This window comes from Gymnogyps californianus, chromosome 7 (genome assembly GCF_018139145.2).
Source record: "Gymnogyps californianus isolate 813 chromosome 7, ASM1813914v2, whole genome shotgun sequence".
In the NCBI taxonomy this organism is placed as follows: domain Eukaryota; kingdom Metazoa; phylum Chordata; class Aves; order Accipitriformes; family Cathartidae; genus Gymnogyps; species Gymnogyps californianus.
The window spans coordinates 22,300,688-22,313,362 of NC_059477.1; the positions used below are offsets into that span (position 1 = coordinate 22,300,688).

General features: G+C 37.1%; 1 protein-coding gene across 1 annotated transcript in view; it reads left to right on the forward strand.

Moving 5' to 3' along the window:
• The window catches only part of LRP2 (LDL receptor related protein 2), a 134,270-nt gene that overhangs the window by 98,611 nt on the left and 22,984 nt on the right, over positions 1-12,675 (forward strand). Inside the window, exons 52-63 of the mRNA XM_050900014.1 lie at positions 373-543; positions 1,826-2,049; positions 2,458-2,635; positions 3,562-3,758; positions 5,365-5,610; positions 6,547-6,675; positions 7,384-7,503; positions 8,083-8,199; positions 8,471-8,587; positions 9,988-10,125; positions 10,897-11,019; positions 11,966-12,094. Coding sequence (XP_050755971.1) covers positions 373-543; positions 1,826-2,049; positions 2,458-2,635; positions 3,562-3,758; positions 5,365-5,610; positions 6,547-6,675; positions 7,384-7,503; positions 8,083-8,199; positions 8,471-8,587; positions 9,988-10,125; positions 10,897-11,019; positions 11,966-12,094 — 1,889 coding nt within the window. The remainder of the gene's footprint in view (positions 1-372; positions 544-1,825; positions 2,050-2,457; positions 2,636-3,561; positions 3,759-5,364; positions 5,611-6,546; positions 6,676-7,383; positions 7,504-8,082; positions 8,200-8,470; positions 8,588-9,987; positions 10,126-10,896; positions 11,020-11,965; positions 12,095-12,675) is intronic.

Genomic DNA, 12,675 nt, shown 5'->3' on the forward strand with positions numbered 1-12,675 from the left:
TCTTAGTTGCAGCTTAGGAAAAATAGTAGCTTGCCTTTCGTAGGTATATTTGCAGGGCTGTCAGATATCATTGAAAGTGGAATTTGGTTCCATGTGGACAAGGAAGTTTTGATTGCAAGGCTAAAAAGCTTGATAGAAGTGTGTGTGGTTTGATAGACGGTAGGGCTGCCAGTTGCGTTCTTTGAAGACAATTGTGATCACACAACTGTCTGCTGTAGCAGTTAAAGTAACAAATATATTAACATTTTTCTTATCTTCCTCAATCTCTGCTTTAGTTCTGTTGCAGGAAATACTATATTTGAGGTGTGCCTTCTAATATTTACTTCAGCATATTTTTACTACAATCCTAACTATAAGTATTTATTTGAACAGACAGATTTACTGGACAGACTGGGCAGATCGAGCCTATATTGGACGAGCAGGCATGGATGGCAAGGAGAAGATGGTGATTATCTCTACAAAGTTAGAGTGGCCCAATGGACTCACCATAGATTACACCAACGACAAGCTCTACTGGGCAGATGCCCATCTAAATTACATTGAGTACGTACACAGAAAAGAATAAAACAACTTATTAATTGCTCATGTCAGATTGCAGTGGTAGCATTTATAGATGCTGTAAGCATCGTACGTATTTCTACCCACCGACTCTATAGGAAACCAGAGTCAGAAAGTCTGGAGTAGTAGGCGATACGAATCACTAGATGACACAGTAGCCTAATTCCTGTATTTGCATCCTAGGTCCCACTGGAAGCGGTCCAAAAATTACAGTGAAAAGATTCACAGTCTGTACTCGAATATGCAGCTTCTCTTTATCTAGGTGTACAACCTGAACCAAAGCAAAACTGAGTATAAAATCACTATTTTTTCTGATTCTCTTGTTTCTGCCTATAGATAAGGGTTAAGCTGTAACTAAACTAGTTATGTGCTAGTAGAATAGTATACAAATCATTAGAAGATCTCTGAACGTTTGTCCAGAAGTATGACATGGAATTTCCTGTTAGCATATGGGGTTTTTTTGTTAATCAAGAAAAATCTATTAATTGCTTCTAGTGTTAGAAAATTTCCACTTAAATATCAGTAAAAATGAGTAACTTGCATTCTGGTTCTTCTCAAGGCATTGAAATACTTTAAAAACAATCCTTTTTATTTATATTAGTTATATTTGTATTCATGTTTACATGTACATTTAGATTTATATTTACTTCTTTACATTAATTCTTCTGGCAGCCTTTTCTATGCTGAAGTGTTAAAAATGTCTTTTTTAAAATGTATCTTAATTATATGTATGTTTCTCTGTCTTTCTCTTTTTCTCTCTTATATTTCATAATTTCCCCCTATAGCAGGGTGATAGTAAAAATACAAAATCTTATTAAAGGTATCTCATCAGAGGAGGCTCTAAATCAGAAAGACATGTAAAATTTAGGAATATAGGAGGCCTATTATTGTCTTAAGTGTTCCATTGTTAGCAGTCTGAATGATCCAGGCAAGTTAGTCTCCCATGTGACAAAAATAACTTGCTGTAAGGCAGTAAATGTGCAAAATTTCATTGCACTAGCTGATATGCTTCTGTGGGAAGACTTTACATTTCAGTGGATGTTCCTCTATTCCATTTATTTGCCTAAAATAACCTGTTTTACTTTCCTACTTATCTTAAAATGAATTCACTGAGGGCAGTGCTCTGTCATTAGGGACTAAAGAAGCTGCAGTTCCACATTGCATCATCCTGGTCACCAATAATGAAGTACCATAAGCATACATAATAAAGATGTGAAGGTGTTTTAGCATTTATCTGAAAGTTTTGCACATATTTTTCTTTGTGTAGGTACTCTGACCTGGATGGGTATCATCGTCACACAGTATATGATGGGACTTTACCTCATCCGTTTGCAATAACAATTTTTGAAGACACGATATATTGGACTGACTGGAACACAAGAACAGTTGAAAAGGGAAATAAATATGACGGATCAGACAGGACTGTTCTTGTGAACACCACACACAGGCCATTTGATATCCATGTTTACCATCCATACAGACAGCCATTTGGTGAGAAAACAGAATTAGATCTGCATTTAGAGGGTCAGCTGTTATCCAGAGGCTAATTGTAAAGGGTCCTGAGTGCACTCAGCTTTTGCCTTTGCTGAGGGAATAAAATGCACAAAGTAAATGTAGGCCTCTACTTTACATTTATAAATTGCCTTTTCTTTGAATAGCAATGACTGGAAATGCATAATTTTAAATTAGTTTCTAAAATGTCATGGTTTAATAGCATACATTTCCTGTATATGAAATCATACATATTTCTCTCATTAAGTGCCTACTTATCTAGGTTTTGTTTTTCAACTTACTACATTTAAGCTTTCAATACAGTATTAGAGGAGTCTGTTGTAGATTGAGACCTTTGTGTCCTGGGATTTGCAAAGTATGGTAATATTTATTCTTCTGTTTTACCAGTTAATAATCCTTGTGGCAGCAATAATGGTGGTTGTTCCCATCTTTGTCTAATAAAAGCTGGTGGTCAGGGTTATTCCTGTGAATGTCCCGATAACTTCGTGATAGTACAGTTCGGCAATACAGCCCACTGCCTTCCAATGTGCTCTAGCACCCAGTTTCTCTGTGCAGACACTGAGAGGTAAGTCCACTGCTCACCATCTTTTTTTCAATGTCTTTTTAAGGATATATTTTACAGTTGAGTCTCTTCAAAAGGGCATGAAATTTGGGATTCCTTCTGCTCTCACTATGAGTTTGTGGTGTGCTTGCAAAGACAAAGCCAGGACCAGACAGGCTTCCATTTTGGAAAAATACTTCTAAAGTCATTGTTTAAATAGTATTTTTTTACTTTCTTTCCTGTTATATGACATTGCTAATGTAGCAAAGTTTGGGTTGTTAGAAACATGTACCTACAGAAACCACTTCCAGTTGAATTCACAAACCTGGAACCTTCTCTTATTTTTTGTACATCTTTTACAATGTATCTGTTTCTGCCAAATATATGCTGTCTGCCAGTGGCCCAAGAAAGCCATTTAGCTCAGGTGGGGGCACATTTCTGACCCTTTTTCTGAGACAACAGCACTGGAGGGAGAGGAATGGTGATATAAGAGCCACTGTGCTGATATTTTATCACTCTGGAGCCTGTGAAGCAGGTGTGCTTATTGGGTGGCCTTTTGAAGCAGTGTTACAATGATAATCCCTAGTGAAATTCTTGTGCTAAAGTTCAGGTGAATTATTAAAATGTTACCTCATTAAAAATCCAATTGAAGATTGATTTAAAAAGCATGAGAGATGGTTACCACAAATATACATAAAAATTAAATCCTTATTAATTTGCTGTGAACTTCCTTCTAGAGGCCCACCACCAATATCATCTGTTTCTGGTTACAGTATTCTGGCATATTTTGTTAGCATTTGGCATATGAAACAGAAGACAGGAAATTCAAGATGTCTTGGAAGTTTCAAGAAATAACACTGAGACAAGACTGTCTTTTGTGCTGTTAAAGGGTGGTTGTATATCTGTAGAGACATATCCCTAACAAAGAAAACACTGTTTTCTCTTTGTAGGTGTATTCCTATCTGGTGGAAATGTGATGGACAGAGGGACTGTCGAGATGGCTCTGATGAGCCCCCTACCTGTCCGCACCGATACTGTCCTGTTGGTCAGTTCCAGTGTAATGATGGAAACTGCACAAGTCCACATTTCTTGTGCAATACCCAGCCAGATTGCCATGACAGATCAGATGAAGATCCTGTACTTTGTGGTATGTTACCACTAATAAATTTTAAGTGTTTTGCCAGTACAAAACGTGTAAACTGTATATAAATTTCAGAATCATTATCCCTTTTTTACAGATGAAAAGGTGAGGTAGACAAATGCAGTCTTTTCTAGTCTTGCACCTGCTAGAGCAATTCACCTCAGTGCAAAAGCAGGGTAAAGGAGAGCAAAAATGTACTATATCAAAACATAAAACATTTTCTGTACCTTTGAGACAGATTTGCACTGGTGTAAGTTACAATCTGAGGTATAAAATACTGGAAGCAGGACCCACTTTGTTTTGTTCCGAGTAAAGCCATGGTGAGTATGAGGAATCTAAAGCTTCCTAATGCCCGGGTCAGTCTACCAGGTATGCTAATTTTCCCCGTATTCTAGAGCTTTACATGGCGGGACAAAATTGTTTCACCCTCTGTGTTGCACAGAATCCAGTGCATGTGGGAAGATTTGTTTTGGAGAGCTGTTTGTGATGGCAGTATTTTAGAAATTTAGCCTAATTATGCTTGTGCAATAATGTTATTTCCTTAAAAACCTGTCTTATTCCACATACTTATGTCTAATTTTAAAAAGCACATCCTTAGTTCTCTTTTTGTAAATCATGTAGTTCTGGCAGTTGCAAGCTTAGTAATGTAAAGGGGAGGTGGTGGTGGGGAAAGCAGTGTGGTTGTATAATTGATAGTTTCATTGCCTTCCATTAGCAAAGTGTTTCTAACAATGACAGAATTAAATAAAATGTCAATTTTACTTGGTTTCAAATAGCTAAACTCTTAAGTGTGGCACAGGAGAATATTAAATAAGTAGAAATGTGAGACAGCTGCATAATGTGTCACTGGTTTTAACGTACTGGGTACAATAAAAGTCAGTTTAGGTCTATAAACCTCTGCTCATCATCTCGTGCATGGGAATAGAATCCTTTAGTCTAGAAAATGTATGGAAATTATAATATACTGTTTCCTCTTGAACAGTTTGGCAGTGTATGTAAAAAAGTAGTAGGGTGGTGTCCAGTGAGACATACAAAGTCTGGAAGCAGAGATCAGTGTTGACTCCTATTTTCATAGCCCTTCAGAGCTCCCCCAGTTTGCCAGCAGTGCTGATCAACTTCCAGTGCTTTGCCCTTTGGGAATAGAGGCTGTACATTTATAGGTTGTGGAGCTGATGTTAGCATGGTCTTCTGCTAAGTTTTCTGTCATGTTCATTCATAGTCAGAGGAACAGGCTCATCAGGCAGTGTACATCTAAGTTGGTAGCATGGCCAGAGCCACAATGTCACTTAGCTCTTCTGCGAAGTGACTGGGAGCCCCTGCCTCAATCATGTTTGAATGCTGGGTTTACTCCCCTCTGCTTTAGGAGAAGATCTGTGTTGCTCCTAGAAAAATGTAGAGCCTTGGTGAGCTTGTCTGAAGATGCCTGTGGGAAATGTGCCATGTGACATTAGAAATCTGTACCTTAACTGGGCAAGCAAATGTGATGTTTTAAATTTTTACTGGGTTTCTTTTTAACTTTTGGTGGAAACATAATAACTGCTCAATTGACTTAGCAGCAGCAGACCATTCCTGTAAGTTTCAGTATCCTAACAGCCAATTTGTATTCTTTCAGCTAATCACCAGTGTGAAGCTCATCAGTGGCAGTGTGCCAATAAACGATGTATCCCAGAAGCCTGGCAGTGCGATAGAGAGGATGACTGTGGTGACAACTCAGATGAAGACAGTACTCACTGTGCCAGTAGAACCTGTCCCCCAGGCCAATTTAAATGTGACAATGGCCGCTGCATCCCACAGTCCTGGAAGTGTGATGTGGATGATGATTGTGGTGATAACTCTGATGAGCCATTCCACGAATGCAGTAAGCACACAGCTGTAGTAAGCTACCTACATTATAGTGCACCAAAAGCAGAGCAAACTGCATTACTTAGTTTTCCTGTGGTTGAAAATTTATTGGAAAGGAATATTTTCTGCAAGCTAATTGCAATCATGTAGTAAAGAGTGTTAGAAAACATAGAGGCTACGTGATAATTTTCTACTTATTCTTGAAGGGGAGAAAGCTTATTTATGCTGGCCAGATTATCAAGAACTGGCAGTGTCTCACTCTGACTTGCTTGATGCCAGCAGCATCCTTTGCTTGGCCCCTAACAGCACTTTGTAAAAAGGATATATGCTGATCCATTGGCTATGTGGAAGCAGTGAATGCCAGTTCACCGATTTTTACCTTGTTCCACTTTGAAGTATGACATATGTCATACTTTTTACAAAAACAAAGTAAAGTTTCATTTCTTGAAGCTAAAGTTTCTCGTGATGATAGGCACATGATTTGGAAACAAAAGCTTACAAGGAGAACAAACGCAGAGCACAGTCTAGCCTATGTTTCAGAGCAGGATTTTCCTATGTGCTCCAGCATGTCTCTTTGAGCCACTGGCCATCTGGAATAACTTGTGACCAAGTTTTGCCATCTGAGAACAAGCTGACTTCTCTGGCTTCCAGGTTTGGGGCTTCTATTACCACCATTACCAGCTCTAAATACTTCTGGGAAAAACACACTGAATGTCGTTTGAACCTGTCATGGGTTTGTAGCATATGCAGAATACAAGCAGCATAGGTTGGAAAAGATAGTAAAGTCAGATACATTTAACGCTTTCTCTTTTACAACACTGAAGTTAGCAGATAGCTCTTTTTAGTAGAAATAATTGACTATAAATCATAACAGATTTTGAAAGGCAGAATAGCAAGGAGGACAGTTTAATGGCTAAGTAACACAACTAACTTTGACAACTGCCTCTTTCAGTGGGCCCTGCCTATCGGTGTGACAATCATACACAATTCAGCTGTAGAACCAACTACCGTTGCATACCGTTGTGGGCAGTGTGCAACGGGAATGACGACTGCAGAGACAACAGTGATGAACAAGGCTGTGGTATGTTTGGAGAAGAAGGTCATTTCAACATAACTTTGTACCTAAAATATTTCTCCAATTTACAAAAACCTTGATTTTCTGAAAGTCTTCAGTAATAATGTACCTGGACATATTTTGTTTGATATCAATTAATTACCCTGGTAGTTGTTTGTATTCAGGAAAAATTCTATGTGCAGCAATTCATTGTGCAGCTGACATGTTTATGAGCTCTGAAGGTCAGGATTTTATTATTTGGCCTGATATGTCATCAAATGAAACAGGAAATACTTTTACTTGAACTGAACTATTTTAGACAATTAAAACTGTCAGTGTTTTCTACATTTATTTAACTTACCTGCTGTGCTGGTGAAACCATCAGTATGGGAATTATGATGATGCTTTCCCAGACCCTCGCATTTGTGTTGAAACCTCTCTTATACACAAAGCTTAGAGGACATCAGATCACTATATCAGAACCGCAGAAGACTTGAAAGTGTAACACACCATGAGGTCAAGATGCCCTCCTTTGACAGTACTAAGTTTATCTCTTTGTGTTTCCATCTCAGTTCTATATGGTTATTTCAGCTGTTTCTTAATCACTTCTCTATTACTTGGCCCAGTTTGTGGCACTAACATCTCTGTCTACTTCCATTATCTTCTGTGCATTCCGTCTTATCCAAAGACTATGCTAATGTGTGCTGTTTTGTTGGCAAACTGTCTACGCTGCAGAGGAGATGACTTGCAGTCCTTTTGGAGATTTCCGTTGTGACAATCATCGATGTATCCCACTGCGCTGGAAGTGTGATGGAGATAATGACTGTGGAGATAACTCTGATGAGCACAACTGCAGTGAGTTCTTTTTTGACTGTCATGATATAGTCCAGCTTTTGACTTAACTATCCTTTTATTTCTTATTAGAATGGGGCAGACAGCTCTCAACTGCAACCATTCTGTTGTTTTACTCTATAGCCTGTCTTTTCTTTGCTGAAATACCACAGTGATGTCACAAGGAAGCATTTTGGATACATAAAAACACTGATAAATCCAGTCATCACAATAACACAAATTCCCTTTTTCCATTAAGAAGTGACATTTGAATTCTGCTGGCTGTACAAATGTAGTACTATATAGTTCCTTAAACAATGAGAGTGGATCTTTTTTTTTTTCTGGTTTGGAATAAAAATTCCTGTATAACTCTGTAATGAAACAAAATGCACAATGAATTTCCTTTTTTCTATGTCAAGAGGGACATAGAATGTTTAACATAATTAAAGAGTATTGGGGTGAATGCTGTTTTAACATCATTTAGTTTTAAGGATTATACCACATTATCTGCGCATATTACTGTTTGGTTTAATGAGACAGGTATGGATGGTTAAATCTACATCTGGGGAATTTTTCGTATTTGTACATTCATTTTAAATGAAGGTCCTCGTGAATGCACAGAAAGTGAATACCGTTGTGACAATTTGCGCTGTATTCCTTCCCGGTGGATCTGTGATCATGATGATGACTGTGAAGACAATTCAGATGAACGTGACTGTGGTGCGTATTGTCTGGATGCTACCTTTTACATGTTCACACTTTTGTTTCTAATGTGATAAATTATTCTGCAAAATGATCTTTTATGGGAAGCATCTTTAATGGAGTAATGTTGACCAGATCACTTTAGTCATTCCACCAAAAGCAGAAGATACCACAGTTTTAATGGTCTGGGATTTTGCAGTCTTTTTTAGGATGTTGTTCTCAAAAAGTAAACACTTTGTCTGGATTTGAACAAGAAGACATTTCACCAGTTGTTTCTGAATCTTTTCAGAGCTGAGGACCTGCCACCCAGGTTATTTCCAGTGTGATAGTGGACACTGTGTTGCAGAGCGCTTCAGATGTGATGGAAATGCAGACTGCCTTGATTTCTCTGATGAAGCAACTTGTCGTGAGTTTCAAGCTTTGCAATTGGTGCTCATTGAGCTCACTTCCAGAAAGATTTGCACTTTTCTTTCTCTTGAAGTGAGATGACTCCTTAGAGGTACAGAATTCTGCAACACTCAGTGATGTCAGTAAAAATTCAGGATAAGTATAATATTTTGAATCAGCTTTTTAATATAATAATAGGTTGCCATCTCTCACACTGACTGTAAACACATTCCTAATGCTAGGAGATTAATGTGTTTACAAGGTCCAGCAGAAGATACACATGTGATCGAATTAAAATTTTTTGCTATCTCACGGACACTGCAAGATCCACTGTTTCAGTTCTACCATATTCTAACAAGGTTCTGTAATGGGATTGGTTTTAGTACTGCTCAAAGGTGTGTATAGTTTCCTAAAGTGTCAGTGAAGCCAAGGAAATAAAATACTTTTCTGTTTCTGTCTTCCTTCTGTATATTGATCTACTGTGAAAAAATGTCTGTACACTGTAGCTTATATGGAGCTACAGCTCCAGCTGTTTACCCAGAAAATATTGTTCCCAGTCAGAATGAAAATATCACCTCTGTGCTCTATCTGTGCTGACTGACATTGGCTTTTTAGGTGATATTGAAGTTTTGGTTCTGACTTACATGTTCAAATGATTTTAGACCTCAGTACTAGGGAGAATTCCTTTCTCTTCATGTTGCTATCAATCAGGGCAGTTCTGTACATCTTCCAATGTACTTAATTTTAAAACCTGTGCTTTAAGTAAGAAGGGGCATCTGCACAGTAGGACCTTTATTTTTCTGATGGTAACCACATCCTGGAATGTACATCGCAACAGTTAATCTTTCAGAATCTGAGTTACACAACATTTGGCTGTTATTAAAGGGAGAAAAAAGCGTATGAGAAGCCATTGAAAGGGCAAGGGTATGGTTTATGTAGGTTGGAAGAGTCATAGTTTTGGTTTCTCTTTGCTCTAGTTCACTTTTTTTCACAGCTTTTACAGAATCTGAGTGGTTTTTTTACTATACCAACATGAGTCCTTTTGGAATTAGATATCTTCAGTCATTCATGTTTGGTGCCAGTGACATTATTTACCTTTATTACTGAACTAGATTGTCAGTAACAAATTCAAGTAGCATTTGTTAAATTAACGAGAGTTTATTTTCAAAAGCTTCTGGGAGTAACTTATGTTGTTTCATTATTAATTCAAACTTGAATTAATTATGTTATAGCTACCAAGAAGTCCTTAGTCCTTGTAGTCTGTCGTTGCTGTAGATCTTTGCAGTGCCTTATATTATATCTCCTACTTTGGAGAGAAGGGTATTGAAAAAATAATATAGGGTTGGGCTGCATATTTTTCAGGAAAACGTAAAATTTTCATTGTAAATGAAAATGTCATAACAATTTTCTTTTCTTCAGCAACACGGTATCCTAATGGTACATACTGTCCGCCCATGCTGTTTGAATGTAAAAACCATGTCTGTATCCAGCCATACTGGAAATGTGATGGTGATAATGACTGTGGAGATGACTCTGATGAAGAACTTCACCTTTGCTGTAAGAGAGAAAAATTATATTAAAATGAGCAATAAAATCTCTAATTACAATAGAGAGAACAATTAGAAAAAAAAATTATTTTCTTTTCACTGGAGATTCTCACAGACTTAATTCAGGATAAGTGCTGAGAATTTTGCTTCATATGCAAGTTTACTTCCTCCTGCAGTATGTTTCTCACTGCTTTGCACATGTTTGTATATGTGGTTATAAAAGTACGGAGAAACATTTCAAAGAGATAAGGATGCTATTTCACATTTTCAAGTTGGTTATCTAAAATAAGAGCATCAATTTGAAATTAAAGATTAGTTCAGATAACGTATATTCTCAAAGGTGCTGAGCTTTTGAAGCTATCAGTATAGTCGGGACATCTTTGTAAATATGGTTGAGGAGTCCTGACTTTAGCTCTAAAAATAAGGTGTTGGAGGTGCTACTTAAAAAATCTTTGTCAGTTATGCACTATGTAGCCACTTAAATAGCATGTTGGATTTTCAATCAGTTTACTTCATAAACAAATCTAGAAACCTCAGTGTTATATGTAGTCATAGGATATGCCTTTGGCCAAAGATGATGTACTGTCTTCTGACAAAAGATGTGTGATGTCCTAACATACAATCACCACAATGTGGAGAAAATATTCTTTTGGGTCTGAATGCCTCCACACCTTTTAAAATATAGGAAATATATAAATGTTACCAGATAAAAGTGATTGGGATAATTTGTGACTTAATGGCATGAAGTGTCAAACTGTGACTGACTTCTCTGTGGTTTCAGTGGATATTGCTTGTGAATCTCCGTTCCGTTTCCGATGTGAAAACAATCGCTGCATATATAGTCATGAGCTGTGCAACCAGGAGGATGACTGTGGAGATGGAAGTGATGAGAAAGAGGAACACTGTATGTTTACACAAAATTGAGCAGCAAATTCAGTAATTGTGATATGCTTAATGTTTAATAATACCAGAGGACTATAGAAATGTCAAAATCAAACATAAATCCAGAAAACTAGAGCTCAGGATGAAATAATTTGAACTATGATTATTGGTACTGTGTATTTGCAACTCTCTAAACAAGTAGCAAAAATCAGCAAACGTATGTCTGAAAAGTACAGAGCATGATTTTCAAAATCGTATTTTATTATGAGCAGCAGCTAAATTGTGTCAACTTATTATGAACTCCACTTAAAATAAGGAAGAAGAAAGAGTTTGGCTGTATCATAAAATAAGGATGGGATGGATAGCTGGGACTTTTAAAAGAGAGAAATGGGTACTTCTGAATTTGTGGCACTGTTATGCACGTAGTAACAGTGTTGATATTTAGGCCCAAGTCCTGCATAAGCTCTGTTAATATTCAATAGGTTTTTGCCCTCAGATATCTTATGTAGTTCTCATTGACTATGTTGATTTTTATATTATCATGTTTAATCATATTTTTGGTTGCTTAATGATATTATTTGCTGGCTTTATTGTACAATGTTCTTGAAGTTAATAGTTTACGAGTATCTCAATAATCTCTTGAAGTCTGCAGTAGATGTATGAAATATATCGTTAAAGGATATTAATAGATTTGCGCTATTAAAAAGAAAGTTCAATCAACTATTAACAAGAAGAATTTACCTTCTGTCTTTATAAAATGGAGGGGCTTCTTTCAGTTCATGGGGATGTGACTAGAAGTCAGGAGGCCCCGATTATAGTTTTAGCTTAACCACAGAATTCCAAAGTCACTCTAGTCGTTCTTTTACCAGATTGCATCAGCTTCCTCATTAGCAATGTGAAATAGTGCTATCTGTTGGTACTGCATAGCTGAAACTGTGACAGAGGAATGTTTCTCTTCTTGACTGTAGGTAGAGAACCAACCCCAAGACCTTGTACAACTGAAGAATTCAAATGCAGTAATGGAAATTGCATTCCTCTACATTATGTCTGTGACAATTATGATGACTGTGGAGACCATTTTGATGAAATGGGCTGCAGTAAGTAATAATATCAATAGAATACAAAATTACAATGCTATTGAAATAAAAATTTCTGAAACTGATAACAATACATGTTTCTTCTTGAATAGCATACTAAGAAGTATTGATTTTTAATTAGCCCGTGCTAGGATTATCCAATTAGCCATGACAGTATCTTCTGTTTTCCTTCTTTTGGGGTACTTAAAAGACGTGTAGATGTGGCACTTAGGGACATGGTTTAGTGGGACTTGGCAGTGTTAGGTTTATGGTAGGACTCAATGATCTTGAAGGTCTTTTCCAACCTAAATGATTCTATGAAATTCAGCGCTCTGAACAGTCCTTTTTAGGCTTAGAGTATTTATGCATCACAAAAAAGGGTTTGATCATGGTTTTGATTTTGTTTTGAAATGGGTTGCATTATGGAGGCAAGAACATCCAGATTTTTCAATCATAATTGCAATTGGCCAACCTACAGAATTATTCATGGGCGGACTCTGAACTGGTATAGGTTGCTCTAGCCTTATTAAAAACAAAAGTATATTGAAATGCTTCTATTTTCCTGTTTACAGACATGACCACAGAATTCTATAAGGACAGCC